Source organism: Taurulus bubalis (genome assembly GCF_910589615.1).
Source record: "Taurulus bubalis genome assembly, chromosome: 15".
In the NCBI taxonomy this organism is placed as follows: Eukaryota; Metazoa; Chordata; class Actinopteri; order Perciformes; family Cottidae; genus Taurulus; species Taurulus bubalis.
Window position 1 is genome coordinate 6,510,280 of NC_136603.1, and position 15,537 is coordinate 6,525,816.

Consider the following 15,537-nt stretch of genomic DNA (forward strand, 5'->3'; position numbering starts at 1 on the left):
CCCGCAGAGGTAGTAACGAGGTGGGGAGAAAAGAAAAAGAGAAGAAAGAGGAACAAGTTACAAACATGGACGTGTACAAGGTCGCCGTTTACTCGTCTACAATGCCAACGGACGTCTTTTCCCCGTGAAGTCGTTTTTTTGTAAGTATGTCTTTATCGGGAGCAAGTGGACGTTGGATACGGCTTTCCGAGCAAAAGGCGGCGTTTGTTTTGCCGCACGGGACCCTCTCGCGCGGCCGGAGTCTTGTGAGCTGCGCACGTTAATTGCTAACCGTTAGCTCGGGCTGTAAAACAAGCGCACACCTGTTGCTTTTTTCGCTTATAGCACCAGTAACGTTACCTCAGGCCTCGACTGGGCACAACTGAAGCTAATGGGTTACGTGTTTTATTTGTTTGGTTTATTTATATTATTTTAGACTTTGCAAGAGGTTTTGTACAGTTTATTTTGACCGGTTTTCTCTTTGTAAATTAATGTTTTTGTTGTACTTACTTTATTTTTTGTAAAAGCAATAATACAATTTGAATTGATACCACAAGCCTCCCTCCCTCGCAGATTTTACGTTAGGGGCTCATACAGACATTACCGTTAACAGGATACATTTCAGTTTAATTATTCCTCTCCCCAGGCTGAGTTAACGTTACGTTCAATATTCAAAATAATATTAAAATATATTCAAGCCATCTTGGTTAGTCATCCTCTACGTTGGTGTTTGTAACCTGTAATCAGTTGACATATACAAGTCGTAGCCAGGCAAACTACTCAGTTAATATAACATTTATTAAGGCCAAATACTGCTGGCTAGTTTCCTCGTCTGGCCCCAGAATAATGGATAGTTAACTAGCTATATGATAATAAAAACTAATGGGCACACCTGTTAGTTTGCAGGTATCCATGATGGAAAACTAACTAGCTGCCAGCTGACATTACAACCAAAAAACAAAACTCACGTGTTTGTGGTCATAGTAAACAACTGTTGTGCAACCTGCATACTTGTATGTTTCACTTTTTTTTTAAATATGTAACAGTTCTGCAGGCCTGCACAGTACACAAACTTAACTGTGTGTGTGTATTTAATACCTTCTCTCTTCTCCTATAGGTGTGGCAGTGTAACCCTCCCTCCCTCCATCCCATCATGCTGAGTTTCCTGCGCAGGACGCTGGGCCGACGTTCCATCCGGAAACACGCAGAGAAAACTCGCTTACGGGAGGCCCAGCGTGCCACGACGCACATCCCTGCAGCCGGGGACTCAAAGTCTGTCATCACCTGCCGCGTGTCCTTACTGGACGGGACGGACGTCAGCGTCGACCTGCCGGTGAGGAGGGTTGCTCGAGTTTGAGCCTTTTCGGGTTGTTGCGCCTTCATTATGCCACAGTGTGGATGTTACCGGTTGTCATCACCCAGATGCTTGCAGCAGTGTGTCACAACATTTGGAAGGACGTTTTAAATATCGTTTTACTTGAGAGTTTCAGCGCATGAGAAACCCGGAGGAGCTTTTTGTGGCTGCATAAGAATATTTAGTATAAATACAGTTTTAAACTAGTCGAGGCAATATCTGTCAGGGTATGTCTTTGGCCAGACATCAGCGGTCTACAGAGAGGAAACATACGTTTTGGTTTTAATGGCCAACCACTCTCTGTTACGCTTTTTTCCTCTCTTTTGCACATGTTTAACTGGGTAGCAAGTCTTATTCTACACTTTTACAGGATTCTTGAAGAAACATGTACAGCCGTAGACTGTGTTTTGTTATTGATGTCAAATGGGCTTCAAGTGTGGGTGGGTGTGTGTTACTGTTGCTGATCACCTGTAATTCCATTATCCCATCTGGAGAACAAAGTTGATCACATGACCACATCACATGACATGTAAGGCTCATCACCAAGTGGACACACAGCAGAACTTCACTCGCCCCATTTCTTCCGCTCTCTTTGGTCTTTCTTCTATTTTTCACTCCTTTTCTTCCTTCTCGTGTTTATGTTGATTTGTTTTTTTCGTTTCGACATTTCCTAAACAAACATCAGGCTTCGGCTGGTTTAAAAAAAAAAAAAAAAAGCCATCTGTAAGAACCTAGAGCATGGTTATATGGATGTTTTTCCCCTCATGTGATCGTTATTTTTGCTTGACTCACAAAGTTTTGCTACTTTGTGTTTCCACTGGTGTTCCATGTGTTGAGTCTGCAGCATTCCTGAGAGGCCAGTCTGGTATCTAACTTTCCCGTATCAATCTTATCTTGATATTTTGGCGTAAATTACAAGGAAGAAGTCTCATCATCATTATTATTATTATTATTATTATTATTATTACTATATCTGTCTTATTAGTTAAAATCCAAACGCTGTCCACTAATGCGTGTAGAGATTATTCTCTACATATAGGTCGTTACTTGGTAGCGGTAAATGAAACCAGGATCAACCAGGATTCGAGCATTCCTTACCAGCTTATTGGGCAAGAATGCATGAACGTATTTTATTTAGCACGTCTCACAAGTGAAGTCACACATTTTTGAGTGTGTCATAGTATAAGAGCTGCCAGATCATTAAGTCTTTCATATTAAGTATTCTCTCTCTCTCTCTCTCTCTCTCTCTCTCTCTCTCTCTCTCTCTCTCTCTCTCTCGGTACATCTCTTGTTTTTGCACAGGAATAATTACTTGAATTGTGTATAAAGCTATTTCACCAGTGTTAGTGGTTTGTTGTGAGTTTTCCTGTTTCATTGATGGGGTTAATTGATTTTGAACTAGAAAGTGTGCTTTCATGCTTTTTTTTTTTTAAAACTCTCAGGCATTTTTTCTGTGTGTGCCTGAAGGGAGTTTTTTTCAAATTTGATTGGATATCTGAATGCATTCCAGCAGAGTCCTGGCCTTAAGTTGTGTTTAGGTTTTTAAAATGAGCTTTCTGTGTGCGTACCATCCCCCAGGTATAGGTAGCCTCTGCAGACCCTTCAGTCTTATAATCAGTCTATCTCTAAGTGATAGGACATTGAGGAAAAACCCAGTTAACTGTTTTCCTTCTACGTTTGCATTCCACTAACGACAACATTGCCAACCGCATTTCAACACAATCAGGGAAAAACTACCGTTGAAGAGAAGATATCAAAAAGTGATGACTTTTTAGTTAAAGATGATAAAGAGAATATTTAGAAAGAAAACAAGACGACAGATTCAATCCACATGTGTTTTAGACAACATTCCTCATTTAGTTATGATGATATATCTCTTTCCCCCTAACAACTTTAATCAAAGGTGTTTGCTCTCTGTTGTGCCAGTGGTGTTGCCCTTCATTACACTAGAGCCTGCATGTGTTTACATACTGTAGTGCCTACTGGAACTGGAGGCTTCACTTTGTTGCATCACCATTAACAACTTTGAAACGCTCAATGTTTTTGGCTCTACTGAGGTTTTAAGGGAGAATCTGCCACAGCTGTGAGAAGCAGTACAGAAAAATAACAGCAAAGTTGTGTGCTAAGAATGGAGGACGTTTTGATTCATTTAGAAGATCCAAATGAAAATCAACTTTCTTCCCTGCAGCAGAACTCAGCTGGGGGAAATGTCAGCTAGACCAATGGTTCAAAGTAATTTGTGTAGACCACCCTTGGGGGCATTGATGGTTTTGAGTTGTTGTTGTCTGAACTCTTCCTAAATGCTCAGGGTGCGATGAGGAGCTGATCTTAGAGGAAGTCCTCTGACAGTAGAAAGGGAAGGTGAGCAGATCTGCCAAAAAGAAAAGAAAATGTCAGTGTCCCACTATCAGTGTTTCAGCCATGCTTATCATTTAGTTCACCAGACTCTGAGAAAAAGTTAACCTTGGCACATTAATGTCTATTGCTGGGAGTCTTTCTTTGCTTAAGCATATGGTGTAAAAGCCTCCAGGGATTGCGGGGTTGGAGCGATCATATCTGGAGATTTAATACAGTTCTGTTGTCAGTTACAAAGACTATAGTTCCCCTTTGGTTTAGCTTGGATTCATGTTTTAATGTTCATTATGGTTTGTTTTGGGTTGACAGAACTTTACTTCCACAGTAAAGAATTTAGCCAGATAAGTAGTGGTCAATTCAACTCAAGCTTGCATAAATTTGGGGGACCCCCTGCCAAATGGTGCAGTTTATTTCTTTCTTTTTAGATGTTCAGGTGGTTGTAAATAGAGGGCGACAATCCCAAACTGAATAGGACTCCTTTACATGCTTAACTGGCATTCTGTGCGTGTGCGTAAGGCCACCCAAAGTTGGCTCCTAGGGATACCTTTGTTCTGCGGCATCCATGTCCAAACATAATTCCACACAGCCTTATGATTCACGTTCCTCCCTTTTTTAAATTTATTTACGTCCTTGTCTATTCTTTCTCCCCCTTCCCCACTCTGCTGCCACCCACACTGTCACCGCTTCAACTTCCTTTTCTCTCGCTGTAGATTTAAAGCTTATAGCCAAAGTTAAGTTTACGTGCAAGCTTTGTTTTTTTTACACACAATAAGTAATTCTGTTGCTGTTTGTCCATCATTGGCAAGTTGGGAATGATATGCTACAAAATGACATTCTTAAAGCCACAGAATGTTGTGCGTGTGTGAAAATATAACCAAACTGTCTCGGTGGTTGAACGACTTCCACTTGGGTGAATGTGCAGCTATGTTTGGTTACCTTATTCATTGTTTATCATGGGCATGTGACTTGATGATAATCTTTTGCAGAGTAATGTGTAAACAATTACACCGCAACCTACACTTTTGGGGCATTATTCCCATTTTGTTGACAGCAATACTATAAAGGAAAGAGTGTAAAATACTCCAAACCACACGGTTTTCCTTCTTAAAGTGCCCGGGTCCTCCACCTACTCTAGACATTGTGTTTTGGCAATTTTAAAAAGACACACACACACACACACACACTGGTTGGTTTAACGGACTTGTAAATTGCAGGAGATAAGGGCATCAGCTAAATACCTCAATGTAACTGAGACACAGAGCTCGATGCTCACGGGCAGAAAGACTGCAAACAGTCGAACAATACTGCAGGCAGTATAACAAGGCCTTGGGTGCAACACACACACACACACGCACACGCACACGCACACGCACACGCACACACACACATGCACACACACACAATGAGCCCTTTGTACTCTCTCTCTCTCCCTGGGTACTGTAGGGGTGCGGTATGCCATCTAGCATGGGGCCAGCCCCCCTGAGCTGTCCAGGAGATCTCTTGGTGTGTGTGTGTGTGTGTGTGTGTGTGTGTGTTGTACACACAGGGAAACCTTTAGCACACCCTTGCCCCTCTCCTTACCTCGTGCAGTTCTGGCATGTTTATATACTGTGTGAATTGCTCCAGATTTCTGTGGGTAAAATGTTGCACATAGTTTATCAAATTTTCCTTGAAAGTTGCTGATGGAACAAGTGCTGCAAATGGAAAAAGAACTGCTAAATAAATTCCCGTTGCCAAGAACATCACCATGCATTAAAGCTCAGTGAGCTGGTCTCAATCATGTCGGAAACAGTGTTTGTTTGGAAAAACGGGCATATTATAATATAGGCATATTATTGACCTCATTGGCCCATTGCAAGAGTTGCAGTGTTGGTTAGTGCGTCATTAAACAATCGCACAAAACCCTTCCTTACACCCCAGTCGTTTACCCGATGGACACCGTTTGAACCCGATGTGATGTTGATATTTACACGGTCAAAGAAACGATGCATTTTGGATGCTGTGGCTCTAACTAGCTTTACATGTTTACACTCATGAAAGAAAATCAAGACTCATTTAAAAAAAGTATTCAGCTGCAGCCTGATCTTCGATGGCCGGATCTTTTCCTGACACAGTGAAGCGCCCAGAGAGCCAGCTGATCACATGATGTGTCCAGCCACCCCACTTCCCTCAGCTCCTCCACGTCTGGGGCACTTCAGTCCATGTTTCCATGGAAACCCTGTCGCTGTGCCTCATGGTGGGGTTTGGAAGTTGGATGTGAGAGTGAGTGAGTGCACATGTGAGGGAGAGATATCCCAGTCCCAGACAGAACACAGGCAGTAACTGGTACGGCCCTGTCAGAAAAGGGCAACACGTGTTAAAACTTACTTTTATGAGTACTTCGTGTTTTAATATTTTCTCATATCTCTGTGTTTTAAATCCATGAAACACAAATCTAAGCGTGTACATTTCAACCAAGATCCGCTCCAAACTATTTTTTTTCAGAGGCGCAACAGAGAGGGAAGAACGGATCTTTGGTGTTTTGAACTTCTTCACATAAATCTGAAGCAGAATCACCTTTATTGGCCAAGTATGTGTGCACAGACTAAGAATTTGATGCGTTTTTTTTTTTTTGCATCTCCCTTGATGTGCTTACACAGAAATAACAGCTAGGAACAACAAAGCTAGACAAATAAAGGTACATGGGTGTATGGATATATATAAATATAACACAGTGACGGATGGTATTTATATATTTACAACATTTGTGTATTAAAAACTGTAATATTCTATTCTGGGCTGGCAGCCATGGAAATGTTTGATTTAATTGTTCATCTGGTTGTTTTGGTTGATCTTTAAGTTAAAAACCGGACGTGTCCAGATGTGATGGATCTGCTTTCGTGTTCCACTCCGGTTTTCTGATTCTGGAGGAGTTTAAGTCCCGGACGGAGAGCGGCTTGGAAAAATTAATCGGCAACTATTTTGATATCAAAAATATATAACCTTTCACTCAGATATTTGTGTGTGTGTGTGTTTCCCTGATCAGAAAAAAGCAAAAGGCGAGGAGCTGTTTGACCAGATCATGTACCATCTGGACATCGTAGAGAAAGACTACTTCGGGCTGCGCTTCATGGACTCAGCACAAGTGCCGGTAAGACTGGAGATGGACAATATTCTCTCTTTATGCTCTGCGTCTTTGCCCTACTGTGGGTTGCCTAATGTGTTTGTTTTTGTGTAATCATGTTTCAATATATATTTACTAATCGTATCCATGTGCTCAACGTGTACATTTCACCATTTCTTAGCGGCCGTTCACAGCCAGACTTCAGATTTCAGTCTAGATCACTATTCACCCATTTGAAGAAAGGCTGTAGGCAGGGACTCTCCTTCCTGGTCAATGGGCTAAAGGGATTGGTTATGGGACTCTTGTCAGCTCTGGGAGTCAGGCTGTGGTCTGACTGGGACGAACTGTTTTAAGTCATTGGTCTGCCAGTGACCCTGTTCCTTCACACTGATGCACTGTGAAGGCCGTGGAAGGAGGGAAAGCCGGATGTAACTGAAGGAAGCGGCATCGAGGAGGGGGGTGGAGGTAGTCAAAAGTGTGTGTGTGTGGGTGTGTGGGTGTGTGGGGGGTGATAAGAAATGTGGGGGAGAGGAGACTAGCGAGTGCTGCGAGTCCCTCAGTTATCTCTCTTTACGTGCAGACACACAAACACCACCACTACCGCCTCTCCTTGACATTTTTCATGCCTCATAGAGCCTGAACTTCCAAGAAAAATTACAGCCCAGATCACTGACTTTAGTGTGTGTGTGTGTGTGTGTGTGTGTGTGTGTGTGTGTGTGTGTGTGTGTGTGTGCACTTGTACAGCTATCTTTGTGAGGACCAATTTGAGTTTTAGACCTTCGGAGTGAGGACATTTTTGGGAGGTGAGAACACTTTGGGACAGACCTTCAAAGGCCGGTTTGAGGGTTCAGGCGTGGTTTAGGGTTCGGGTTAGAATTAGGTTTAGGTTGGAGGGAGTGTTGGGGTCGAGCATTTCGTTGTGATGGAGTTGAGGGCCAGGTAATGCAATTCACCTGTGTGTGTGTGTGTGTGTGTGTGTGTGTGTGTGTGTGTGTGTGTGTGTGTGTGTGAGATTTTGTCTGTGTTGTAATTTGCCAAAAGACCTCCCAGAATTCAACTTTTCATGAATGTGACTCACCACTTAAGCTTTTGTTCATTCATTCAGTTGTGTTTATAAATATTTAATGTTTGTAAACTGAATAAAGGCAAGTATAATGGTGTATTATATTAGTGAGATCAAAGTATAATGGTGTATCACCTCCTTGTTTCAGCACTGGCTTGATGTCACAAAAAGTATCAAAAAACAAGTGAAAAGTAAGTATACCTCCACAGACATGCATACTTACTGGTTCTATGTACATCAAAACGTACAATGAAAACAAACGCTCTGTTCACACTTCTGTATTATTAGACGTTAGTGTGTTTAGCTCAATCCCTTTTTAAACAAAACACGGTCTGTGTGAGTGTTAATGAATGTGGTGCATCTGGTCTGTGAGACGGTTTATTAAAACAAAATGTCACCCTGGTATTTTTGTTATCACATATGTGATATGTGATGTTTACCGCCATAATATTTACTCGGCTGTCAATGTGATCTGTCTTTTAGTCGGCCCACCATACTGCCTTCACCTGAGAGTTAAGTTTTACTCTTCAGAACCGAACAACCTGCACGAGGAGCTCACCAGGTGAGTCCAGACACAAATATGTTAACTCCATTTCTTGCTTTCTTTTGAACTCGCATTTTAGGGGAAATGGATCATTTGAGGTTGTTTATTTTGTAAAGCCGTTTATCTCGTATGCCTCAAAGAAAGTCTGTGTTATGTCTTCTGCTGGAACAGATTGCTGTACAAGTATGACGCTTTTTGTGAGTGTGGAGAGGGAGCTAAAAATAAAATGTCTGTTTATATACGAAATTTAGGGTTCCTCAGGGTCACTATTTAAAGCGTTGTAGCAAGTACTTTTGGGGTTGTTTCTCCTTTTTTGATTAACAAACGAAATGTTATTCGTTTTGGTCTTCCATGCTGCCGGTTTTGCATAGATGATTGTTTCTGTATCATTTTCAAACTGCCAGACTGATTCAGATTTCATATCTAACTGTGTTTTTCTTTCAGATACCTATTTGTGTTGCAGTTAAAGCAAGACGTCCTCAGTGGAAAGTAAGTCATTTCCTGTGTGCCATCCATCTTAATGAAGTTACTATGCACAGAATGTTAAGTTATGGTAAATAAATGTTCAGTGAGAAAGACAGACGAAGAGATGTTTAACTAAAATTGCTGTCATTTAACCTATTGTTTCACATAACTAACTTTTAAATACGTTCACCAAGACAATGCACTGCATTGGTTTCTTCTGTCTATAAAAGGCAAACAGGATTCCATGCTGGGGAACAGAATGTAATGATTAACTGTAGTCAGTAAGTGGACTGGGAATACTCTCGCTGTAAGTTTTTACCACAAAGGAACAGCTTTTGAATTGTTTGGCTGACTAATAAGAGGACGTGGTAAAGACCAGAAGGCCTCAGTGAAGATCAGAGGGGGATTTTCTTGGCTCCCGGCAGTGTTTTCACTTCCTTGATGTTGCTGACTCTTACTGTGTCTGTACTTTCAGGCTAGAATGTCCATTTGACACGGTGGTGGAGTTGGCTGCCTTCTCGATACAAGGTAAGCACAGCCGGTATCCAGGATTCTCTCCAAGAGAATTGTTAATTAGGATCACCTTTGTAAGAGCTGCCATCATTTTGTGTTTTGTAGCGTTCACAGCACAAATCTAGCTTGTGCTCATACCAGTTAGAGTAGTGCGAGTCAGATAAGCATCTGTCAGCTTTAGGTACACTCGCATACCAAGAAGCCTTGTATGTTTGCAATCCGCACTGACAAAGTCCCTCTCCTAAAATCGACTTTCTGTTTGTCCACATAGCTTGCATGCGTGACTACAACGTTGACTTGTCCCCAACAGACATTGCTCCAAACCCCTTACACTTTTGTTACTTTAAAGCGGTTGGACCCGTAAAGTAGTGTCGGTTGAGCTGTGTCTCAATAAGGTGCTCACATGCTCTCTCAAGCCTAGCTGCTGGAGTGGACCTGTGTCCTTGTTCCACAAGAGTTCCCCCAAGATCTGTTTGAAGCCGTCATGGCTGTCTTTGTGAATCACCTTCCTCTTGGACTGACTCTCCTGGAACCAAAGCTGCCGTGGGCTCTGAAGCCAGATAAAGCCGGCCACTACAATAAGACTGCGAAAACAGGGAGTGGCGTAGCTTTGGGTAGCGGCGGAGAGAATGAGATTGCAGACGCATGAAGCTGAGACGTGATGTTCCCGTACTACGTGAGGCGGGAAAACTGAGAGGATTGAGCCGTTGCTCCTCTGCATTAAGCTGAAGGATGTTATTGGGGAAAGATTTATTTGGGTTTCTCTTCCTGCCTCTTGCCACTTCAACCTAGACAAGAAAATGAACAGATAATTGGTTACGTGACTCGTGATTACATGTTTTGGTCATAACGGCTCAGTGTAACTTCCAACGCTCTACACTGGACACGTATTTGGTTTCAGGTATTTTTTGGTGAATCTCGCCATTTATTTAAGGACAAATATTTTAATTATTCTGAACTCGGGGGCAATTTTTTTTTTTTTTTATTGTTTTATCTGACCTCTGGCTAGAAAACCAAATGTTCTAAAGGCATTTCTTCTGCTATCGTACCTCTCACCTCTATTAATTCAGTAGTATTGTCAGTCTAAAGTGAACGTGCAGCAGGAATATTATCTCCTGTTTCCTGCCTAAATTTGCTCATCAAACCTTCAGTTAAAGTTTAAAATAGGCCGGCTTGGTGTCCATTTCAGGCAATTTCCCATCACTACACACAGTACATTTAATAATGCACTAATGCTGCAGAAAGTGACTGGTCTTCTACTAAATGTTGACTTGTAAAGAGCCCATAACTTTTAAACTACTCATTAATACTGTTTCTAAAAGTTAGAAATGCAGCATTTAACTCCAAGAGCAATGGAAAGAGTGCTGCTTCAGAGGAACAAAGTATGAATCATTAGACGTTTATTGAATGGGATTGCGTGCACCAACTCTTGAACACACACACACACACACACACACACACACACACACACACAGTCACTGTGGGGTAAATGCCAGCTCATTAGTGCTCCATCCTCTCCAGAGGCCCCCTAATCCAGCACCCTTTCTGACTTCTCTCTTTCCTCCGCTTGAGCTTCCTCCCTTCTTTTTCCCTTATTCAAAATTATGTTTTGGTCCACTGACAATTGATGGGGTTGGAATAGAGTAAAATAATCTTTTCCTGAGGCTATCCTCACAGCTGGACGAGCTAAACAATGAAGGCTACTTACAAACACTGCAAAATGCAATCACAACCAAGGCTTTTCAGTCTCTATCCTATTTCTCCTTCAACACACTGTTCTCATTTTTATCTTGGGAGGGTTTGTTTTTTGTTTCCTCAGTCCATTTTGTTTGTCTCCCTTTTTTCACCGATAAAATCTATGGCCTCCTGTCCAGAAAGAGACCAGGTGCCCATCAGTCATTTTTGTGTGTGTGATGACATTGAGGGAGGGTTTGTTGGTTATTTCGTGCATTAGGATTTCCTACTGCCACAGTATTGGACACACTCCCTTGGGGTCCTCTTGCTGGGGGTTGAGAACACAAAAGTATTATTTCAAGACTGTTAGTCTTCAGTTTATTGTCCACTGACTTACCAGTTTGTATTAGAAACATCTGTACAGAGCGCCTCAATGTAATCCATCCTGTGAAGCGATGTTGCTCACAGTGTGAACGGATACGTGTGCCTGTGTGTTTTCAGCTGAGCTGGGTGATTGTGACCCATTGGAACATAATCGGGAACTGGTGTCAGAATTTCGCTTCATCCCCAACCAGACGGAGGCTGTGGAAGTGGAGGTGTACAACAAATGGAAGGAGTGCCGGTAAGAAATCCACTATAACTAATATACTGCACGTATAGACAGTAAGTTAAGCTGATGATCAATAAGGAGAGAGCAGGTGTCTCATAATAATAGTAAAAGGATGTACTTGAGTCTGTATACTGGGTGAGTTATGTTTAGATCGGTTCCCGGCCTTCTGTTTCTTCCCTTTGTGTTGGAGCTGCAGTTATGCTTTTGAACATGCAGACATTTCTTTCTGTTTTTGTTTCACCGCCTCCCTTTCTTCCCTCTTTTTATTCAGAGGTCAGATGCCAGCCCAAGCTGAAATTAACTACCTGAATAAAGCCAAGTGGCTAGAAATGTATGGGGTGGACATGCATATGGTCCAGGTAACGGACACACACTCTTTCTCACAAGCATGTGCTGTGTACCCTGAATCAGAAGTGTCCTTCATGATTATGGGAAAGTTGTAAGAATGTGCATATGGATATGTGAAAGGTTCATATTCTTATCTCTTTTGGTGTCTCTTTTTTCTTTCTTTTTCCCCATATCTGTCATACAGGCAAGAGATGGGAATGAGTACAGTCTGGGGTTGACGCCCACTGGAGTTCTGGTGTTTGAAGGAGAAACCAAGATAGGGCTCTTCTTCTGGTATGTTTGGTTATGTCACAATTTACTGAAATATTTACTTCAACGCTTTAGAGAAACAACTTTGAGTTTTCAGTATTTGAAACTGTTTTTGTTGGATGTGTGTTGTAGGCCCAAGATCACGTGTCTGGATTTTAAGAAGAGCAAACTGACGCTTGTGGTTGTGGAGGACGATGACCAGGTGAACATGAGCGCACACACACACACACTCCGATACTTGTCATGCAGTGGAATGTTGAAAATGCTCAACATGCATTCAGTCTCCCAGAGTCGCTCTTGATAACAGTTCATCAACGACTCAATCTCAATACTCTGACTATGAAGAATGTGCTCCATTCGCCACACTTACAAGATACTCCTGTTGCAAGCAGGGGCATACAGAATAATACCACACCTAAGTGTATTGCAGATAGTTATGGGTGATATCATAAGCACTTCGTGCAGGCGTGCACTTGTGAAGGATATGTTAATATATAAGTAATAACCACACTGCCATTTTCTGACAGAACAAAGACAAAACTATTTACAAACCATACAAGATATATTTGTCTCAAAATAAAGAAATGTTCAAACAATGGATATTGCTCCTGAAGCTTTTGTTCGAAGCAGTGCCTGAGCCCCAAAAGAGGCTGGTTCCAAGTCGAAATGAAACAAGGCTTAGCATTGTTCTACCCAGAGGCTAGTGTGTACAAGAGAGAAGGAGAGTCTGTTTATGTCCATCCTGGAGGTTTGTGAGTGAGGTTAATAAAGAAGCCTGCCCCCTCTGGTATTTCTGGTATGCACCATTCTCCAACTCCTACACACACACACACACACACACACGCGCAAAGCTCTGTCCTAAATGGTTATATGCTGCATGCTAGTCTTTTCCCCACAGGCATTTACTGTATGTACTACAATTCGCAACTTTCTATCAGGATGCTTGTTTGTCGCTTGCATTGAACATTGTTGCACATATTTTGAGAGTAAATTGCGGCGGCCCTCTGTATCAATAGACCCATGAAGCGAAACAGTCGCATCCCATTGTTTCAACATTTTGTAAAACAGGTGGCTAGTTGGAAAATCACTCTTAAGATTGCACAGTTTATTTTTTTTAGCTTGTGAGCGCTTCGGTCTCAGGCACTTCCTCATTGTCTGCACTTTTCAGACCTGGATTGCGTTTAGGTACACTTGTAAGTTGTCAGTTATTTTTGCTCTCTTTCACTAGCCACAGAAAAATCTGCTTGTTACAAGTGAGAATAATGTTGAAGTTTGTTTTGTGGTGGTTTTACCAGCTGGTTCAGACCTGCATTAGACTATTTATATGTTGGTTTGTTGGTGCACTGTAGTGTAACCAATCTCTGTTAGGACTGCAGGAGTTTCAGATGATCACTGATGGGTGACTAACACTGTGCCATAGTTACAGGGTCGTTATGCAAAGTAAATGCTGTATGTCACCAGAAAGGGAACTTGACCTCTCCCCCAAATCTAACGCTACACCAATCCTCCCCAGGGCAAAGAACAGGAGCACACCTTTGTCTTCAGGATGGACCACCCCAAGGCCTGTAAGCACCTGTGGAAGTGTGCCGTGGAACACCATGCTTTCTTTAGGCTGAGAGGGCCGGTACAGAAGAACTCTGCGAGCTCTGGATTCATACGCATGGGATCACGCTTCAGATACAGGTAACGGACCAATGTGCTGGTTCAGGATGAATGAGACACTTTTTTTCTTGGCTGAGGGGCTTAAAGATCTTAAAATTCACTAAATAAATTCTAAAGTAACAACACAGATTTTTCACTAATTATTATTATTATTATTATTATTATTATTTTTTTTTTCTACTGTTAAACTACATTAAATCCCAATTAATTCCTCTGGTATTTTATTCCACTGATCAACCGAAGAAAAAAACTGATGTCAATGTAAAATCAAATCTCTTCATTTTTATCTTGATTAAGTACAAATATAAAAACATTAACTCAATGATTCTTCAAGTATCCCTTTATAATAACCCACCAAAATCATCGCTGGTGACACCGACTGTTGTCTGAAGTCGTTTTATAAATTGAATCAAGAACAACTTTGCACAGGCAAGTATTTTACAAGCCATTCTAGTAACTTGTGTACCAGGTGGTGTAAAAGGTCCAACCGTCGGTTGCTTTATTTCGACATTTACAAGTCCTCCAGTGAGGGACTTCTATCTGAGAGAGAAAGTTGAGATAAGTGTTGGGAACCATTGCAGCTGGGCTTGCTCAACAAGAAGACTTTGGGGGAGGGGGCTGCTGATGACACATTTAGAGAGCTGTGTGTTTTGTTTCTGTGCGATCTGTTGGAACATACCAGCAGAGATGGTCCTAGTTTGGTGCGCAGTATCATTCTCTGTACACGTGAGTACATGCAGATACTTTAGTGGCACAAGACAGGCACTCAATGTCTGCATGCCGCAGTGGCCAGCTAGCTCCCTTCTGTGTGTGTTTAAACATTACCCAGTTGGATAAGCATTGGCAGTATTGTTGGTTTTACACAGAGGTTACAGGGTTTGTTGTTGATAGGTTTTCGCTTGAATGAGTCCAGAGTTCAGCAGGGGTCACCGCAGTGACTTTCCTTTTTTTTTTTTTTTTTTGGGCGGGGGACAATTTATTTACCCAAGAATCATTGAGGAATGCTCCTTTTGTATGTCGTGGTTTGCTTTGATCCATCTTGGAACAAATGAAAGTCCTTGCATGTGTTTAAATTTGTGTTTTTGTGGCCAGTGGGAAGACGGAGTATCAGACGACCAAGGCCAATAAAGCCAGGCGGTCAGCCTCCTTCGAGAGAAGGCCCAGTCGACGTTACTCCAGAAGAACCATGCAGAACAGAGGTGAGGACGACTCTCACAGTCGCACAGCATATGTGTATATACTGCCTGAATACATAACAATCAATATCACAACTTAAAATACATGATGTAAACATGCACAGACGCTTATATCTATCTGAACTTAACACTTGCTGTCTGTTCGTTGTGTTTTTACAGGACAGTTCCATCCCCAGGAGTGAGTACACTAATATATGTATATATATTTATTTAAAATATAGATATTTAAACCATGTTAATCACATCGCATTGCCTGATTCGGTTACTTTTATCTACAGTTTCATTTTAGGGCGATCACATTCACATCAGCTGATTTGTGTGGAAGTTATATTGTTTCCCAATTGTCGTACCCTTGCTGTGTGATCCTGTTTGATAAATAACAACAATGGAAAGTATTGCACTGGACATTGATTAGTTTTATG

At 41.8% G+C, this 15,537-nt stretch overlaps 1 protein-coding gene across 1 annotated transcript in view; it reads left to right on the top strand.

The window, feature by feature from the left end:
- Positions 1-1,132: 1,132 nt before the first annotated feature.
- The window catches only part of epb41l5 (erythrocyte membrane protein band 4.1 like 5), a gene marked incomplete at its 5' end in the record, with an annotated part of 28,699 nt that continues 14,294 nt past the window's right edge, over positions 1,133-15,537 (top strand). The window contains 13 exons of the mRNA XM_079230475.1: positions 1,133-1,312; positions 6,714-6,818; positions 8,003-8,045; positions 8,338-8,416; positions 8,843-8,887; positions 9,339-9,391; positions 11,552-11,672; positions 11,932-12,019; positions 12,193-12,281; positions 12,390-12,459; positions 13,771-13,940; positions 15,012-15,118; positions 15,275-15,293. Of these exons, the coding sequence (XP_079086601.1) occupies positions 1,133-1,312; positions 6,714-6,818; positions 8,003-8,045; positions 8,338-8,416; positions 8,843-8,887; positions 9,339-9,391; positions 11,552-11,672; positions 11,932-12,019; positions 12,193-12,281; positions 12,390-12,459; positions 13,771-13,940; positions 15,012-15,118; positions 15,275-15,293 (1,169 nt within the window). The remainder of the gene's footprint in view (positions 1,313-6,713; positions 6,819-8,002; positions 8,046-8,337; positions 8,417-8,842; positions 8,888-9,338; positions 9,392-11,551; positions 11,673-11,931; positions 12,020-12,192; positions 12,282-12,389; positions 12,460-13,770; positions 13,941-15,011; positions 15,119-15,274; positions 15,294-15,537) is intronic.